This window comes from Phyllosticta citribraziliensis, assembly GCF_038025025.1.
Source record: "Phyllosticta citribraziliensis strain CPC 17464 chromosome Unknown J3D65scaffold_5, whole genome shotgun sequence".
In the NCBI taxonomy this organism is placed as follows: Eukaryota; Fungi; Ascomycota; class Dothideomycetes; order Botryosphaeriales; family Phyllostictaceae; genus Phyllosticta; species Phyllosticta citribraziliensis.
The window spans coordinates 1,097,106-1,116,266 of NW_027117342.1; the positions used below are offsets into that span (position 1 = coordinate 1,097,106).

Genomic DNA, 19,161 nt, shown 5'->3' on the forward strand with positions numbered 1-19,161 from the left:
AGGGCGAGGGCGAGGGCGAGGGCGAGGGCGGCGGCGGCGGGGGATGGGGATGGGTGCCTGCGCTGGTCGAGCTGCGTGTAGCATGAGGACGCGAGGGCGTACATGTACATGTAGGGGGAGCATCATGAGAGAGAGAGAGAGAGGCGACGGGGTGGAGGGGACCTGGAGGGTGGAGTGGGCGGACGGAGTGACCGGGTTGGGGTGCGGGGAAGCGCCGCGGGAGAGGGAGCTGATCCCATCCCCAGCGCACAGACTACATACATACCTACATGTACGGTGGACTGCGGTGGAGGAGACGACTAGGAGAGTGTTGGATCATCTCGACTCCAGTTCCGCTTGCTGTCAATCGCCCCGCCCGCGCTGAAACTAGCCGCGCCCTGCATCTTCACACTGGGCTTTATTGATCGGCGTCGTCGCAATTCGCCAACAGATGGAGATAAGCAGACGTCTGCTCCCGCCTCGATTCCGTACCGTAGCGCCTACACCCTGGTCGCTCTGATTGGCACCAGCCAGCCCAGCCCAGCCCAGACACCCAGAGCACCTCACCTCAGTCTGTCCATTCGTGCCACACCTCCATCTTCTCTCCCTCTCGCTCGCTCGCTCGCCTCCAATTCTCCATCCTCCACCACTCTCCGCCCCAGCCCATCATCTTGTCCTACGCGTCACCATTGCCGCCGCCAGAAGACCCCCACCCGACCTCTCCACCACTGCTCGAACCACCGCCAACCTCGCCATCACTTGATCAAATACGCCGCTCCTCTGCCTGTTTCGACGCTACATCTGCAACTTTTACCACGCCTCTCCTGCGTCCGCTCTGCCTGCACTCGTGTGCCCTACGCTCTGGCTTGCGCCATCGCCCTGCAGCCACCCGCCCGCCTTTTACTGCGACTTGTCGTCCACCTCTTCTTCGCGACACTTTCCTCTCACCTCGCCCCTCCTCGTCCTTGCTGCAGCAATGGCTGCCGCCGTAGCAAGGGCTCCTTCGCTGCCCGCTCGCTCCTCGACCCCGCCTCCACACCTCGCCTTGACTTCGAATCCAAAGGGCACGCCGCCTCCTGTTCCAAACAAGCACCTGCCAGTGTGCCACCCGGGTCCCCAGCCTTCAACCCGCGGCCCAGAGACTCCTCCGGCATCTCCTCCAGTCAAGAACTCTGTCCTCGAGACCACCTCCATCCTCTCCCCGCCAGACAGCTTTTCCACCCTCACCACCGACCCGCACGTATATTCCATCGATGCACACTCCGTTGCACAGGCGCTGGACCACTTGGCGACCCAGCCGCTGCCGGATCCGAAGCAAGTCTTTCCCTGGCTACATGGCCTGCATGCCGAGAACCAGATCCAGCTGGCCTTTTTCGTCCAGCGCCAAAACTCGTTGAGAAAGGTGCCTCGCTGCATTCGCGCCATCACCATTGTCAAGGCTAGCGAGGACATGGGCCACTCCAAGCTCAAGGGCGCCATCCCCCCAAGCGAGTTGTTGCTCGCTCACGAATCGCCAGAAGACGCTGCATCGTTCTTGGACACTGACCCCAGGGATGGCTTCTCAGTCCGAAACTTTCAGATCCAGGCCTGCAAAATGGCCACTGTTTCAGACATTGTCGTCTACCGAGACCACAAGACTTCCAAAGACGAGACCCTGAAGCTAGCGCGGAAAGTATCGGCCGCCCAAAGAATTTGGAGGGCGAGGCACGTGGCGAATGGCTGCGAGGTGCAACAATTCAACACATTTGTCGTGTCTGGTAAGTGGCGCTAGGCGTCTGCACGCGTTTGGTTTCTGACACAAATCCGCAGATCCGTTTGAGGCTTTCGAAGACCATCACCCGGAATTGGTCGCAATCGATTCGCGATCATGCATGACTGGAAATGTCATGGACTTTTGTAAGCTGAGCCATCATTGCCGTCAAGTGCACTGCTGACCAAGCCCAGTCTTTTGGGAGCGTCTCGAAATGTGCACCATGTCTGAGGCCTCTGAAATAAGCAACAACGTGTTTCTGGGACCGACGTCGGACCCTGACTTGGGCCTCTGGAATGGCGCCCAGTTTGACGTTTTGATCGAAGCTAGCGACCAGGCACAACCACCCGACACCATGTCTCTACAGGCAGCATCCAAAATGCTCGAAAAGGAAAAGGGACCTACCATTACCTTGTCCTTTCCATCTTCCGGTAGCATCATGCCTCCGACTTGGTCTCACACCGAAGTTGACAGGTTGATGGAAATGGTGCACTGGATGTTCGACACGGCCAATCCTGATGGTGTCCAAGATTCCGACGTGGACTCGGACGGCGACGCTGACATGTCTGTCAAGCCAGACAGGGCAAGAAAAATCTTGATCCATTGCGCTGATGGATATACGGAAAGCTCTTTGCTGGCTTTGACGTATTTTATGTTTGCTGAAGGGCTCCCTGTCCACGAGGCCTGGGTCCGTCTTCATCGTGACCGCGGCCGAAACTTTTTTGCATACTCTACCGACGTCTCATTACTGGCGAGCGTGCAACCACGCATCCTTCAAGAGTCTCCTCGCTACAAGGGGTCCATCCTAAGCATCCCGGAACCAGATTGGCTGACCCGAATGGACGGCAGCCTTCCAAGCCGAATACTGCCTTATATGTACCTTGGCAACTTGAATCACGCCAACAACGCTGAATTGCTCCGCGAACTTGGAATCACCCGCGTCTTGTCTGTGGGAGAGCCTGTCTCCTGGTCGAACGAGGTTCTCGATGACTGGGGATCAGAAAACTTGCTCTACATTGACCGAGTACAAGATAATGGCGTCGACCCACTCACTGGCGAGTTTGCGCGCTGTCTTCAATTCATCGAGCAGGGCAAACGCAATGGCACGGCAACACTGGTCCATTGCCGTGTTGGTGTCAGTCGAAGCGCAACGATTTGCATCGCCGAAGTCATGAGCGAGTTGGGACTTAGTTTCCCGCGAGCATACTGCTTCGTCAGGGCACGGCGGTTGAATGTGATTATCCAGCCGCATCTGAGATTTACGCAAGTCCTCTCCGTCTCCACACGTCAACAAAAGCTGACCTTTTTAGATACGAGCTCCTCAAATGGGAGGAATATCAGCATCAGCGCCGCGGCGAGCCCGTCCGACGCGAACTCGAATGGGGCACAATAGCCCGCGAGATTGCCCTCATGAACCGCCCCTATTCGCGTCAGTGAAGGACGTGTCTGTCCGACCAGTGCCGCCAGCGTCACGACTTGTGATTCTCAGCCATCGTTGAGATTGTCTGTCGCTTTCAGAGGAGACAGCATGGCCTGTCATTTACCCCTGCATCGTCTCTGCTAACAGGAGTCCTACATCATCATCATCCTCCTTTGCTACCGTCTTCAATTCCTCTCCGATACCTCTATTTCCGTCTTCTTCGTTGATTCTTCTTGCAAGCCAGCCTTCGTTTTTTCTTTTGCACACGACCACATACTATTGCTGTGGTACACTTTCCAGCTTGCTGCCTGTCTGCCTGCCTGCCTGCCTGCCTGCCCGCCTGCCTGCCTGCCCATCTTCTGCCTGGCCAGCCCCGTTTATTTTGTCTTTTTGTCTCTTCTATTCACAATTACACACCCTTTTCCAGAGTAAACTGATTTACTACCGCTGCGGCGCTACGTGATGCGGTGCGGCTTGGCCCGAGGAGCAGAGAGTAAGCAGGCGATCAAGCAAGCAAGCAAGCAAGCCGTCCGTGTCTCAGCGCCCCGCCGTCCCGAATTTTCTCTTCTTCTTGTCGTTGGTGGTGGTCTCTCATGTCACACTTTTTCTTTCTTCTTCTCCTTGTCTTCGCTCTCTGTTTCTTCTACTACGCTACTACTATCACACTTTTATGACGGATGCAATACGATGATGGATGAATCGAGCCTTGCTTACATTCGACGGGTTACTACTTCCTTTATGCTTTTTCCTCTTGACTCTTTTTACTTACTGCTCTGATCGCTGTGCACCGTGCGTGCTGCTGCTGCTGCTGGAAATGGGCGGGATTTGGTTGAGCGTTGTGGTTTCTTTTTCTGTGGGATGGATTGGGTATATGGTTGGTTGGTTGGACGGGACGGGGGCGGGACGGTCTCTCTTGTTTCTTCTTCTCTCTCTGTTTGTTTGTCTGCGTGGTGCGGATGGACTAGGGGATATTACAGGCGTGGCGTCAAAATTGAATCGAGAATGCCATTTACAACCTAACATGAGCACGTTGACCGACATTGCTGCTGCCGCCGTTGTTACGCTACGGACTCGAAACGACGCCCATTTGAGATGAACAGGAAAGAAACGATCATGGTGGATGGATGGGTATAGACGTTGGTCTGATTTCCGATTCCGATGTTGCAAGCGAGATGGATGTATAACTAGAGGCCAACGCGGCAGCGCCACTACCACCCCATTCATCCACATCTGACTTGCTTGCATCCACGCCGCACACACGCTCTCTCTTCAGCACCACATCCTCCTCATCCCCAAGTGCCACCGCCGCCCCTGTTGCGCGGGCCCTGCTGTCCCAAAAGCGTCGTCTCGCCATTGCGGCCGCCGAGCGGGGCAATCTGCATCTTCTTGCGGCGCTCCGAGAGGCGGTCCTGGGGCGCCACTCTGAAAAAGGTCGGGGCGGCCTCGACGAGCCAGCGCGGCTCGATGGACGTGACGGTCTGCATGTACTCGCGGGTCGTCTCGACGACCGAGTTGTAGATGACGTGCTCGGCGTGGCGGCCGTTGAGCGCCGACGACGGGTGCAGGTGCACGATGTTGCCCTCGACGAGCGTCTTGTAGCCGCCCTCGGCGGCCTCCTTGCGGGCGCTGTTGCGGAAGAAGCCGGAGCACAGGGCCTTGCGGACGCGCTTGGTGTCGGCGCCGCACGACACGACGCGCGAGCGGTGGCGCTCGAGGATGGTGATGAGCTGGTCGCGCACGTCGCGCACGCGCTTCATGCTGCGCGGCTGGATGAAGTGCTCGTAGCACCACGGCACGCTGAAGCTGCTCTTGCGCCACGCGTTGTACACGTTGAGCAGCGTCAGGTGGTCGCCGTTGGGGTCGTGGAACTTTGCCTTTTGCTTGTCCGCCTGCTGCAGCTTGTCGCGCGGCCGGTGCCACACCTGCTGCACCGCGCTGATCATGGCCACGATGGTCAGCATCTCGTCCGAGCACTGCTCGTCGACCGAGTTGATGAGCGATTTGGCCAGCGTTGGGTCGATGGGGAAGTCGGCCATTTTCCTGCCCAGCCGCGTCAGCAACCCTTCGTCGTCCAGGGCCGAGAGGGCGTAGAGCTCCTCTAGCGCCGTCAGCATCGTATTCGTTGGGGGTGGGTCCATGAAGTCAAAGTGGAGCAGGTCGTTGATGCCCATGGCCTTGAGCATGAGGATGGTGTTGGACAGGTTCTGTCGCTGGATTTCGGGAACCGTCGTTGGAAGCATTTCTGACTGGAATGCTGATTCGGTATACAGCCTAAAACATTTACCGGGTCCAGTGCGTCCGGCACGACCAGCACGTTGCTTTGCTTGTGCCTGAGAGATGGGAGTCACTTGGAGACGGTCCATGCCGAGCTTGGGGTCATAAGCAGTCTGCTTGACGAAGCCAGGATCCACAACGTAGTAGATGCCATCAATGGTGATGGACGTCTCGGCAATATTCGTGGCAATGACGACTTTGCGGCCTCCAGAGGGAGCAGGCTCAAAGACTCGACTGGCGACTTCACTTGGCAAGGCTCCGTAGATGGGCAGAATAATCAGCTCCGGCACCGAGGGACCCAGCTTCTTCATCCTCTCGTGCAGGATTTCGCAACTCGTGTCAATCTCTTCTTTGCCCGTCAAGAACACCAAAATGTCTCCAGGAGGCTCCATAATGTGGATCTGCATGACGGTCGTCAAGGCGGTGTCGAGGTAGTCTTCTGCTGGCTCCTGCGAGTACATGATCTCCACAGGATACGTCCGACCAGGAATTGAAAAGATGGGACATTTGTTGAAGTATTCCGAGAATTTGTCTGCGTCCAGCGTTGCCGAAGTCACGATGAGCTTGAGATCTGGCCGCTTTTTCAACGTCTTTTTTAGAAGACCAAAGAGGACGTCTGTGGCAATGGTGCGTTCGTGGGCCTCGTCGAGCATAATGACCGAGTACTTGGTGAGCATCGGGTCCATGAGAATCTCACGCTGCATGATACCATCGGTCATGTACTTGATTTTCGTCTCTGGACTCGTGCAATCCTCGAATCGTATGGTGTATCCGACTTCTGCTCCCAGCTTGCACCCAACTTCGTCGGCAACACGCTGAGCAACGGACATGGCCGCAACACGACGAGGTTGCGTGCAGCCGATGATGCCATCGTTTGCAAAGCCTTCTTCCGCAAGGTACTGAGTGAGCTGTGTCGTCTTTCCAGATCCAGTATCACCGACAACAATAAGAAGTTGGTGATTATGGACAGCTTCGATGAGTTGTTTGCGGAATTTGTAGACCGGCAAGCTCTGTCTTTGCTCCTTGATAGTCATGTCTGTGCGTTTGCCCGTCTGAGTCTTGCCCTGCGTTATGCGTTTCCACTCCGGGACTGGCTCGTTGGTCTTGGAAGCCGGGGCGTTGCGCAAGTCGCTTGCGAATTGGCGCTCTTGTGCCATTGGATCATTCCATTGGCTGCTGAGGTTGACCTTGCTCGCTTCCTGAGCCTTGACTTCCTTTTCCTCATCTTGCTTGAGCTCTTTGCGCTTTTGAGCCACAGTGTCGGCGTTCATGGCTGCCCTGTTCAGGGATCCATCCGGAGCCTTGACGACACGAATGGGCGACAACTCGAGTGACTGCTTAGTCTGACCAGCCAAGAAAGGAGGCTCTTCCTCCCGGACCTCGATGTCCACATCTTCTTCCTCGTCCAGGAAACCATTTTCGTTGATGTTGCCCTGTTCGTACTGGTCTACGAAATCGGGATATTCAGCTCCAATATCAACACCTGCCATCTTCATTTGTTTCAGAACAAACTTGTCCTCGTCACTCATTGGCATCCTCACGGAGTTGGCGGGCGGTGCGATGCGGTCCGGGGCAGGGACATCAAATCCCACATCCCCGCTGTTGTCATCACGTCCAAGACCCTGGGAGTTCGCACCAGACGCAAATCTTTTCTCAGGTTTGAGGTCGTCGCCAGAAATCTGATCCACCTCCTTCATCGACAAGCTAATCCGGTGCCCCTCCATTTTCAGCACCTTTACCTTGACCTCTTGACCGCGGGAGACGAGATCGGTGGGGTGGTTTACGCGATCCTCAGACATCTGGGAAACGTGGACTAAACCGTCGACTTTGCCCTTAACACCATGAATTTTGACGAAGGCGCCAAAATCCTTGATGCCTGTGACGTGCCCAGCGTAAACCTTGTTGAGAATCGGAGCATCGTCCTCGAGCTCGGGAGTTGGTGGTCTCCGAAAACCATCATCGTCATGACGATGGCGGCGCCTGCTCTTTCTCTCGTGCTGGTCATCCTCGTAATCATCTCTTCCATTGTACCCCGCCTTCTCAGACCGTCTCTTCCGGGAGCCAAAATCCTCAGAGTCTCTTTCTCTATAGCGTTTCCTTTCCGGAACTTCACTTGTAATGGTATTCCCATACTTGTCCTCGAAGATCAATTCGTCGTTGCGTGAGCTGCGCTGTCGCGGCTTTTTGGGGGACCGTGACCGTGAACGAGATATTGAGCTTCGCCGATGCGTCTTTCGTCTGGATTCCTCAGTTTCGTAGCGAACAGGACTGACACTGCCATTTCTGGGAGCAGCAGGACCCTTATCCGATGGCCGCTTGGCCGTGCCCGCCAGACCTTCGAGCATGGCGAAAGTGTCGTCTATTGTCTCGTCTTTGGCGTCGTCTTTGGCTGGAGCAGGGTCGTCTTCAGGAAGAAGGACCTCCTGGTCAGCCAGGGCTAGGCCTTTGAATCTTCGCGTCTTTTCTTGCAGCTTGAACTTTGGATGCATGGTGGTGACCAGACGATCGATACTCTTGAGTAAGCTGGCTTCCAAAGCGCCGTCGAGGTCTGGGTCAGTCAGAAACTCATCGCAAGACTTTGCCAGCAATCGTTTCTCGATGGCAAACTTGGCAAGATCTTTGCGTTGAGCTTCCGGGAGCTCCAAGTAGTTGCCGATTTCTCCGATGACAGCAGATTCGAGCGACAAGCGCTCCAATGATTCGATATCCGCCATTTCAAATATTTGGATGGGTGCAATCCCTGGCAACTATTCCCTTCTACGACTGTGCACAGGGGGAGGAGAGGGTATTATGCGCCCCTCGGGAAAAGTGGCGGGCGGTGGAAGCGGGGGCGAGATGGGTCTGAATGGAAGTGTTCGGCGGAGAGTTCGAGGTAGCGGGAAGCTAGAGTTCGAGGAGGTGGGCAAGCATTTGGAAGATGTCCAAGGGCCAGAGACGGGTGGTATCGTGAATGCGCGAAGGGCGTGCGAGGCGGATAGCGCGAAGGGTAAAGCTAGGCAGCGCGTCCGGGTTCGAAGTCGAAATGCGGGTTGAGGTTGCGGTCGGTGAAGGTTAGAAAGGTGCGAGGCTTAAGGAGTGTGCGGACCAGGTCCAAGTGTCGTTGAAGTCGTTCAAGTTGCGCCCAAGCCGATGATGCAGGTTGTGGACGGCATTCGCGCTAAGCACCAGGAACAAATCGCGGATGGCGGCGAAGCAGGCGGTCAGGTATACGCGCTAACCGTATGGAGGAAGTACGGAACTTAGTAAGCGATTGTCCACGATACGGGTACGACGTCTGCTCATTTTTCCAATCCATCGTACAACCAAACACGACGGCGCTTGTGTCTGCGGCACGTTTCGAGTCATTGTCAACCCCGACGTGCGTCGTCAGCAAAGAGGGCGCAATTCCGTGGACAAGATAAGTTGGGTCGCCCCGCCGCGTTGGGAGTGGGTAGACGTGGTCGTCGAGCCAGCCCAACTGACGCCAGTCACCAATGATGTCTACCTGCCTGTTGGCACAGAAGTAAGCGCAGCAAGGTTGGAAACGGGATTTTTTGCATTCCTGCACGCGGCAAACGAACGGCCAAAGGCGAAAGCTTAAAGCCGACTAATCAAACGGATCGACAGCCAGGGAGTATTGTGGAGTCGCGGCTACAGATTCAAGTTGGCTCGTGAGGCAAGGGATGGTCCTGTACGTCCAGGCAGTATCAAACACCAACGCTCAAGCAATGCAAGAGAAGGACAACGACCAAGAAAGCTCAGCTGCCAGACGGGACGAGGTGGATGACCCGAGATAAAACAAAAGACGCGAGGCGAAGGAAGCGGGTGGGATGAAGATGAGGTTTCGCGGAGCGCTAGGATGGAAAGGATGGACAGCGGGACGAATGACCGTGTGGCTCAGCGCCAACACACACAAGCTAAAACTTGGCCGATGGCGTGGGGTCGTGGCGCAAGAGCTACCAGGGTCGTATTCAAGGTTATAGAGGGCGCACGCTGCCGTCGTCGGGGCTGCGGTTCGTCCTACACCACCGACAAGCACGGCGATATCAGACAAGCCTTTTCCCAGCTGCGTTGCCCCCCGGTGTTTGGTCGCCAAATCCGAGAGCCAACGCGTCGCAATCTCTTAGCACAACTTGGCGGCGCGTCTGGAAAAGCTTAGGCCGCCTCCCGAGCCTGATCTGCCCGCCGATTCGCCCTCTCTCCGTCGTCCACACAGCCACACCGCCGCATACCACTGCATCCCCTTGGTCTGTCCCTGACTTCTCCTCCGACAAGCTGTTTGTCTCCCCGTCTTCTGCACAACCTACTGGACACCTCTAGTGCCCGTCGCCATCTCCTGCCGCTTCTGCTCTCTGCCTCCACGTCGCCGGCTCGACATCACGCTGCACTCCTCCAGTTCGGTCAGGCCGCCACCACCGCGCCGTCACTGCGACAACACACCACACTCCTATCCTGCCGAACAAGCCCAAAACATCTCGTCGGACAAGGCATCCAAAGGCCCACCCGTTGCCCTGCGTCAATCTTTTTTCCCTGCAGCACACAGCACTCAATTCATTGCTGCCAGCCTCTGGAAATTTACCTTTTTTTGCCAAGCGCACGTCCACAAAGTTTCTGGGAGCCTCATTCCTGATCCCTTGGCTCCCCAACTTTTCCAACCATGCGTATGTTTCCCCAAGTTTTGCCCCAAGATTGCCGCAACAAAATGGCCTTCGCGCAATTCCACCGCACACTGATCAATCGCTTACTATGCCATCCGTAGATACCATCAAGTCTAAAGCTCGGCACACGGCTTGGAAGGTTGGCAAGAGCAAGACCAATTGGAATCCATGGGCGCGCAAAATTTCGCATACCGGCGACTCTCTCTATGATGAGGAGAATCCGCGGCCGTCGACCGGAGGCTCTGGAGCTTCGAGAGCGCACTCTGAAGGTTGCGTTCAGAACGCATCGGAGTTGGGCCGCGGCCAGGACTCGCAGACCACTGGAGTCAACCATGCAGCCACCGATCCCACCTCTGCACAGCCGCTGAACATGCAGGCACTTACGGAACCCAAGGATTCGGCCAGCACTGGTACAACCGTCAACAGCGCAAGGCAGAGGAGACCAGGCAGAACTGAGACGTCTGGGGGAGACGTGGGGCCAGAGCGCCATGACACGAGCAAGACGAGGAAAAGGCCGCACATCACCCCCTGGACTCAATTCAAACACGTCGTATTTGGATCGTGGGTCAACATTCTGCTCCTGGCCGTCCCGGCGGGCTTTGCTGTCAACTATGCACATCTCAACGGCATCATCGTCTTTGTCATCAACTTCATCGCCATCATCCCACTTGCTGGCATGCTGAGCTATGCCACTGAGGAGCTTGCTCTCCACATCGGCGAGACGCTTGGAGGTTTGCTCAATGCCTCGTTTGGGTAAGTTTTGCAGCACTGTCCAAAATTTTCGGGGACTGACTTCCGTCTAGAAATGCTGTCGAGTTGATTGTTGGTATTCAAGCCCTCGTCAAGGACGAGATTGTCATTACCAAGACTTCCCTGATTGGAAGCATGCTGTCCAACCTACTTCTCGTTATGGGCATGTGCTTCTTCTTTGGAGGTGTCAACCGCCTCGAGCAATTCTTCAACGTCACTGTCGCTCAAACAGCTGCGAGTCTGCTGGCACTCGCAGTCGCCAGTCTTATCATTCCCACCGTTTTTAGGTTGTATGTCGAGCCGTCAAACGAAGTCGGTGACTTGGTCGACACGGATGCTTTATCACGCGGAACCTCTGTCATTCTTCTTTTCGTCTACGGCTGCTATTTGCTGTTCCAGCTCAAGACTCATGCTACCATGTACAACGAGCCCGGCAAAAAGGTCGAAAAGATTAATCAGGTAGAAAAGGGAGCTGCCCTGAAAGGCATTGCCCAGGTCGGCGCCGGTGCTGCCTCTGCGGTAGGCGGCAAGGTAAACCAGGACAACCTCGTTCAAGACGACGATGAGGATGAGGAGGAAGTCCCCGTTTTGACCGTTTGGGGTGCGCTCGTTGCCCTTGCTGGATCGACTGTCCTGGTTGCATTCTGCTCCGAGTTCATGGTCGACAACATCCAATCTGTCGCGGGCAATGGCAAAGGCATGTCCGAAACTTTCCTTGGTCTCATCCTTCTTCCCATCGTCGGAAATGCAGCAGAACACGCCACGGCTGTCACTGTCGCCATGAAGGACAAGATGGACCTTGCCATTGGTGTCGCTGTCGGCTCTAGCATGCAAATTGCGCTGCTCGTTATCCCGGTCAACGTTCTGATCGGCTGGATCGTAAGTTGGCCCCATCTCCACCGAATCTGAACAACATGCTTACCACCCGATTAGCTCGGCAAGGACGACATGAACCTCGATTTTGAGGCGTTCCAGATTGTCGTTCTCTTCGTTTCCGTCCTCCTCGTCAACTATCTGATCGGCGACGGCAAGTCGCACTGGCTAGAGGGCATGCTGCTGATGACGACATACCTCATCATAGCCGTTGCTGCCTTTGTCACCCCGACCTAAACTTTTGATTTGCGCGAGCACGAGCTGGGCGTTTTTGGTGTTGGAACTCATCGCACTTGAGCATGGCGGCGGAGTGTCCGTGTTGCCTGCGTGTTGGATCGTCTACGGCATACCCCCTCTCCCGGTTCTTGCACCTAACGATTTCGAAGAACTTTTTTTGGCACTCGAAAAGACTTTAACTTTTTCTTGGTTGAAAAGCGCTTTGGCAAAGTAACTACCCCTCCCGCAATCCCCCCCTTTCCGCTCATCGGCTTTGGGAAGCTTTTCTAGTATCTAATGGGATAATACCGATTCGGCCACTTGTGAGCGAGTCTGGACGGAAATCGCTTCGTTGCAGGAGTCACCGGCGTGGTGGTGGATTTTTCTACCATTGCCTCTTTTACGATTTCTCTTTTCTCTCTTTCCTCTTTTCATGTCTCAATACTTGCTTCCGTTTCTGCCTGTCTGGTTGTCGGGCCCTTTTTCAGCTTTCTGGATTTCTCACACTCCATTTTCCGGTTCAAAACCTGTTAGTCAGTAAGGCCGCTCGGAAGAGGGGAAAAATATGAAGCCCTTGCAAAAATCTTTAAGATAATTTGGATCGATGACTTGTGGTTTTGGACTGTACGCTCAAAAGCGCTTTGTCTACTTTCCAAAACGATCTGGAAACGGTAATGTTGTCCTAGCTAAGCTCCTCCGTCCTCTGAAAGATCTGCAGGCCAGCACTCCGACCGCAATGACGACTTTACGGGGTTGAATGTCTCCCATTTCTACCTCGTCCCTCCAAAACGTCATGAACATCTGAGACAAGACTCAATCGTTCACACTTCTGTCAAAATCTCTACCTGCTTTGGAAGGCACTTCCCCGAGCCCGACTAGATCTCTTTTTGCGAGGGGCTTTGAACATATCTTCGCCTTTTCGGCTGATGCGCTCCTTCTCCCTTCGATACCATCTTGTGCCCGATCCACGTCAACCTCACCGTATCTCTCTTCCGCAACAGCGTAGAATTCTCCGGCGTCCGCCCCCATTGAGCAAGCACCTCCCGCGCTTGCATGATCTGACGCCTCCCACGGCAACCGGGTAAGGAACACTTAAAAACGTCACATCTCATCCGACCTCCCTCTCTTCTTCACCAACCTCGACTCCCTCCACCCTAAATTCGACACTCACATTCCGCCCTCTCATGCCCCTACGAAGCAGGCACCTGCCGCTGGTCCATGACCTGACGTCCTCTTTCTTGAGGTCCTCGGCAAGAGCTCTTTAAAGCCCGTCTCATCCATCTAGCCTCCCTCTCCTCCTCATCACCCTCGACTCCACGATTCCCTGCCCTCAACACTCTCACTGCACCGTCCCACGTCCCGAAAAGGCAAGCACCCTCCAAGCTTGCTCGATCTGCCGTCTTCTTCCGAGGCCCAGCGCAGGGACCTTCAAAAGCGTCTCGTCCCATCTCATCTCCCTCTCCTCTTCACCCACCTCGACTGCACGCAATACATCCACAATCCACAATACCTTCTTGGTTCATCACACCTTCCCTCGAAGCGAGCGGGTACCTTCCAACTGGTGAGTGATCTGCTTGGGTCTCTTGATCCGACCCTCGTCTTTTCTTCGTCGACCTCGCCTCCACTCTCAATCTTCAACATCTCTCTTGCTTCACCACTTCGCTTCTGAGCAAGCGCCTCACTTCCAACGGTTGATCTGCTTGGAGCTCTTGCAAGCCACCTCGTCTTCTCACGTCTTCCTCCCTTCATCATCCTCGAACCTACTCGACCCACCTTCACTTCATCTTCAACAATCTCAACTCTACGCTCAATCCTCTACGTCTTCTTGCTTCCCTCGTCCAAGCTGACGTTAAAACTTCACAGAGACGACTCGTTCCAAGCGGGCATCGACTTGTGTTCCATCACAAGCAGCAACAAAATCTGGTCATCCGTCGATCGAACCACCCTCTCACCTGCAACTCGAGTCCACGCCAATCACTCACGGCTTCACGACCGACAATTTCAAAAGCTCCCAGCCTGAAACATCTCTACGCGCCCTCATACTCACCTCTTCAACATCACTGCAATCGGCTCGCTTAACTCGCCGCTTCCTGGCTCTCTCAAAATCGACTGCAGTTTTGACTTGAGCACTCGTGAGTACACTCCAAGTCGATTCTTCGCCTTCCTCATTTCCATTCCCGCCACCCCAGTGCTTCGAACACGAGCTTATATCTCAAACAGAAACCAAATCGACGGACAGCGTGCCAGACCGTCGCCTGCTTGACTACCACCAAGATCTACCGAAGCAAGGCCCATATGATGGCACCTGGCTTCAATTTTACTACCTCCCGGCCGGCAGTCAGAAGGCGAGATGGTGACTCGGAGGCCATGCCCACCGATACCACCAAGATCAAAGCCGAGGACTTTGGAGACAGTTGGTTTCCCACTTCGTCGACCAAGTATGCAGGCTTCGGAAATGACAACGACCACCCGATTTGCCTCGATGACGTCAAGATAAAGCAAGAGGATGACGATGGTGACGATGATGCCTGGGTACCGGCAACTTTCAAGCCGTACGCAGACGTGGGCCACGCGAAGAACAACCCAATTGTCCTCGACGACGATGACGATGACAACGCCGCCAACGCCGCGGCCGGCAGTGCTGCTGCTGCTGCTACTGCTGAAGCTGGTACCAACGACAATGGCGGCAGCGAGGAGCAAGGTGCTGGTGACGACGGCGACGGTGACGGCGACGGTGACGGCGACGGTGACGGCGACGGTGACGGCGATGCCATCGAAGTCAACAAAAAGGATAGCGGAGAGGACATGGTTATGACCGACTCTCGAGGTGGCGGCGTTCGAACAGGAGACCTGATCATTCTTGACGAAGGAGAGGACAACGACGACCAAGCCCAGCGTGCTCGCCTCAGCACTTTTGAGCCTGCACGGTGTGAGACTACATCTTCTTCCGAGCCGGACTTTCCAAACGAGATTCCACGAAATCCGAATCATGTCCTTTCTCAGTCGCCGTCTCTGTACTCTCGCGACATCCCTATCCAGTCAATCGAGGTTCCGCCAGTGCCTGCCCAGGATCACCAAGCTTCCACTATCGATGAGCCCTTGGAAGAGCCTGAAGTCGGTGTTCAAGGAGTATTCGACCCGCCGGACGTCAACATGGATCGACACCAGTCCAACGAAGGCAACACAGAAAACGCGGACCAGGTCGGTGTTGCCAACATGGATCGACACCAGTCCGACGTAGGCGAAAGTGAGAACGTGAACCAGGGCGAAGATGTCAACATGGACCACCACTCGTCCAACGGAGACGACACTGCTAATTTGGACCGGGTAGAAGATGTCAATATGGATCGACACTCGTCCAACGGAGACGACACTGCTAATTTGGACCGGGTAGAAGATGTCAATATGGATCGACACTCGTCCAATGGAGACGAAGACACTGCACGTCCGAACCAGGTCAATCATGATGGCTTGGGGAGCTCCCATGCCCACAGCAAAGACCGTTTCGATCCACTGGCCATCACGTCTTCTGCTGCCAGTCCACCTCAGCAAGATGAATCGGAACCAAAGCCGAACGAGAGCAAGCCCGCCGATTTTTTCTTTGCACTCTCTTGCTTTCAGGGTCAGAGTCGCAGTCCCGCAGAGTCCTCTTCCAAAGAAGCCACAAATTATGTTCCAGTCCACCTTCGACCGCAGCCGGAGGACGAAAATGCGCTTGCGGCATCCGAATTTGCTGAGTTTGAGAAATCCCACAACGCAAAGGTAGAAGCCGGCATCAATTTGGTGGAGGACGACATCGACTATTTCCGCCGCAGATCGCAAGAAAAAGCACGGAAAAAGCGCGTTGCCGAAGAAGCTCGCGCACTGCCATCACCGTCCCCGGAACGTGATGTTGACGAGGAAGCCAACTGGACCGGCGGCCCTCGCTACAACAGTGAGGTTCCTCTATTTTGCTCACGTTCCCCTCAAATGAATCTGGCAATTCGGAAGCGACCTGCCGAAGACGAAGAACACGAAGATGAAAATGTGGACCAGGACCAGCTCGCTCCGGAGGAAATTGACACGAAGAACGAGCCCAACCGCAGCAAGAAGCGAGTCAAAAAATCCGACGATACGGAACAGGAGCTGGCGAATGCTCTCGGTACCGCCCTCAAAAAGGTCGGCCGACCACCCGGCGTCAAGAATGGCCAGGGGAAAGGAAAGAAAAAGGCAGCGCCGAAGGGCAAGGGCAAGAAGACCGACGCCATCTCTGGAGGTCGACTCCTTGATACTGGGTCGCTTTTGACTGCCAATGCCATCAGAGATGCAAACGCAAATGAAGCCGACCCTGCAACTTACAGGGATGAAGAAAGGGCCATTACTCGAAAGGATGAAGCCCTCAAGCGTCTGCTTGCTACTGTGCCTTTGGAACACAAGAAGTCTGCCCAGCTGGACAAGAAAGATCTCTATGAAGCCACGAAGAAGTTTGCGGGTCAAGGCTCTTGCAAAGTAGACGGAAAGGGTGACTGGATCGTAAACGGTATGAAGTCGTCCTTGAGGAATTACCAGGTGATCGGAGCAGGGTTCATGAGAGAAAGAGAGCGTGGAGACGATCTTCCGAAGGGAGGAATTTGCTCCGATACCATGGGATTTGTAAGTCAATCCTTTTCCAAGAATTTGAGGGTTTTCTGCTAACAAACTGTGCAGGGAAAGACGGTGATGACGCTGAGCTGTATTGTCAACGACCTTCTCTTTCGAAGGAGAACGAAAGATCCAGGACCACGGACCACATTGATAGTCGTGCCGTCCACCTTGGTTGCGCAATGGAGAGGCGAGATAGAAAAACACGTCAAGGTCAAGGAGAACAAGATGAAGGTCATGACCTATCGTTCTGGCTCCCGGATCGACAGTAACGACGGACCGGAAATGCTTGCCTCATACGACATCGTCGTCACTACTTACTATGAAGTCATGCACAGCTTTCCGAAGGGCGAAATTCCATTGCACTTGCAGACAAGCGAGGAGAAGCAGCGATGGTGGAAGAAATTCTTCGACAAGCACAAGGGTCTGCTCCACCATGTGGAGTTCCGCCGCATCGTTTTGGACGAAGCGCAACAAATCAAGAATCACAAAGGCCGCACATCGTTGGCTTGTCGCCAAATATCAGCTGAGCTCAGATGGGCGCTTTCCGGAACCCCGATTCTCAATGGACCACTCGAGCTCTACGCTTACTTCAAGTTTCTCAAGGTTCCGAGCACCGGGAGCTTCCGCATCTTCAAAGCCAACTACTATGGTATCTACCCCACCAATTCCATTTCCTTGCTGGCGCTTCTTATTTACAACACTTAGGCAACAACGAGGCTGAAAAGCTCCAGCGACTGGAATTGATCCTTCAATCCTTTATGTTGAGAAGAACGCACAAAGTAAGAAGACCCTTGAAACGTAACAGCTGCTTCTTGCTGACTGCGTATTGTTTTCAGGACAGACTCTTCGGTGTGCCGATCTTGAAACTTCCCAAGGCAGGAGAATACACCCAGGTGTGCAAGTTCAACGATACGGAGCGCGCCGTCTATGAAATCGTGCGGAAGCGCATGATCGAGAAAATCAATTCCTTCTCTCGAGACAACACACTTCAGCGTAACTACTCGAACGTGCTAGTCATGCTGCTGCGACTTCGACAAATGACGGGCAACTTGATTCTTGTCGAGACTGTCATGCGGGATTTGTTGCTGCCTGAAGATCACGAAAAATTGGCACAATTGACCTTGGTTGAGGGGCACATTGACGACCAAAGGGAAGCGCAAATAGTCGGTCTGCGCCGGATCCTGGCCCAAAACAGTGTCGCAAACCAACCTGATCCTTCGACATCATCGGAAGATGGTACTCAGCAGCCGTATGAGCTGCCAGAAGCAGACGAACAAGTCAAGACTGGCATGATGCATGGCCTGACTTACAACTTCGGCAAGTATCTGGCGACACTCCGTCAAGGAAAACAATGGGAGGAGCTTCAGGCTCGCACGCTCTGCTCAGAATGTCGACAACTCCCTGAGGACCCCATGGTCACGTCTTGCTACCACATTTACTGCAATATGTGCCTTGAACAGGTGCAGCACAGGGCAGCCGCCCGAGGAACCCAGCATGCCCGTTGCTCCACGTGCCAGGATGAATACAGCAAGGCAATCCCCTGCGGCAACTACGAACTCGAATCGGTTGTGCAATCGCAAGACTTCGAGTCAGACTCAGAGGCCGGACCAACATCAAGGTATTGGAAGAGGAAGCCACGCAAGAAGGCCAAGGACAACAAGAGTGATGAGGAGATCATCCAGAACTGGATCGACCTGAATGGTAGCGTTTTGCCATCTGCGAAGACTATTGCCGTTAAGTCCCAGGTGTGCTTTTTCGCGAGATCCGCACATGGCACAGTAGCTGACAAGAACAGGTTTTGAACTGGCTCGAAGAGGACCCTAGTTGCAAAATCATCATCTACACTCAATTCGTGACGATAATTCAAATCCTAGCGAAAGTCTGTCAGCAGGAGCGCTGGGGTTACTGCGAATTCCAGTATGTCTGCCACCAAACAAATCATCAAGGTTACATGGTCGCTAACCATTTACCCAGCGGCAAAATGAGTCTTGATCAACGAGACACAACGATCAAGCGCTTCGGCGAAAAGCCAGAAATAAAGATTATGTTGGCCAGCCTAAAGTGCGGCGGAATCGGCCTCAACCTCACCATGGCCAACCACGTCATCTCCGTCGACAGTTGGTGGAATTTAGGACTGGAGCAGCAAGCATTTGGCAGGGTCTTCCGCATCGGACAGAATCGGGCCTGCAGCCTGACCAAACTGACCGTTCAGGGGACCATCGACGAGGAAATGATCGCCATGCAGAACCGGAAGCAAGCCCAGATCGACAGCGTCATGGGCGACGAGAAATCAGAGGGCAAGAAGTTGACCATTGTGGAGATGATGCGGCTGTTCGGACGGGTCGAGGAAGATGAGGGCACGGGAAGGCCTTTCATCGTCGTCGAAAACCAAGACACGGTGCCCCGCTTCGACCAGGACTCCGAGGACGAAGGCGACGAGGAATGAGTGGGTTCCTTTCCTCCTTTCCATTTCATTTCGACGGTCGAAGATGCGAAAATGCTTGGTGTCTGCCCAATTGATGGATCTGGTTGGACACATTACCCCATTGGGTACTTTCCCTGTCTTTTGGTTTCCCCCCCTTGACGACTTGCCTGCACAAAAGCTTTAACACTTTTCTTCTTTTCTTTTTTGGTTTGGG

General features: G+C 54.5%; 4 protein-coding genes across 4 annotated transcripts; all 4 read left to right on the top strand.

Annotated features, from left to right (window-relative positions):
* Positions 1-660: 660 nt before the first annotated feature.
* Positions 661-3,505, top strand: J3D65DRAFT_326213 (dual specificity protein phosphatase PPS1). Its single transcript, XM_066795378.1, has 4 exons — positions 661-1,736; positions 1,789-1,875; positions 1,924-2,992; positions 3,040-3,505. Exons 1-4 carry the CDS (start codon positions 956-958, stop codon positions 3,164-3,166), a joined length of 2,064 nt encoding a protein of 687 aa, XP_066656089.1. The 5' UTR covers positions 661-955; the 3' UTR covers positions 3,167-3,505.
* Positions 3,464-4,340, top strand: J3D65DRAFT_326340 (uncharacterized protein). The gene is made up of 2 exons (XM_066795379.1): positions 3,464-3,642; positions 3,726-4,340. Exon 2 carries the CDS (start codon positions 3,844-3,846, stop codon positions 4,243-4,245), a length of 402 nt encoding a protein of 133 aa, XP_066656090.1. The 5' UTR covers positions 3,464-3,642; positions 3,726-3,843; the 3' UTR covers positions 4,246-4,340.
* Positions 4,341-10,148: 5,808 nt separating this feature from the next.
* On the top strand, positions 10,149-11,920 carry J3D65DRAFT_645491 (vacuolar calcium ion transporter-like protein /H(+) exchanger; the record flags this gene model as incomplete). Its single annotated transcript, XM_066802215.1, has 3 exons — positions 10,149-10,813; positions 10,864-11,689; positions 11,744-11,920. The coding sequence occupies 3 exons, from the start codon at positions 10,149-10,151 to the stop codon at positions 11,918-11,920; spliced, it is 1,668 nt and encodes a 555-aa protein (XP_066656091.1).
* A 2,346-nt stretch (positions 11,921-14,266) lies between these two features.
* On the top strand, positions 14,267-18,968 carry J3D65DRAFT_667103 (SNF2 family N-terminal domain-containing protein; the record flags this gene model as incomplete). Its single annotated transcript, XM_066802994.1, has 6 exons — positions 14,267-16,531; positions 16,586-17,171; positions 17,228-17,301; positions 17,359-18,267; positions 18,318-18,439; positions 18,497-18,968. 6 exons carry the CDS (start codon positions 14,267-14,269, stop codon positions 18,966-18,968), a joined length of 4,428 nt encoding a protein of 1,475 aa, XP_066656092.1.
* Between the last annotated feature and the right edge of the window lie 193 nt (positions 18,969-19,161).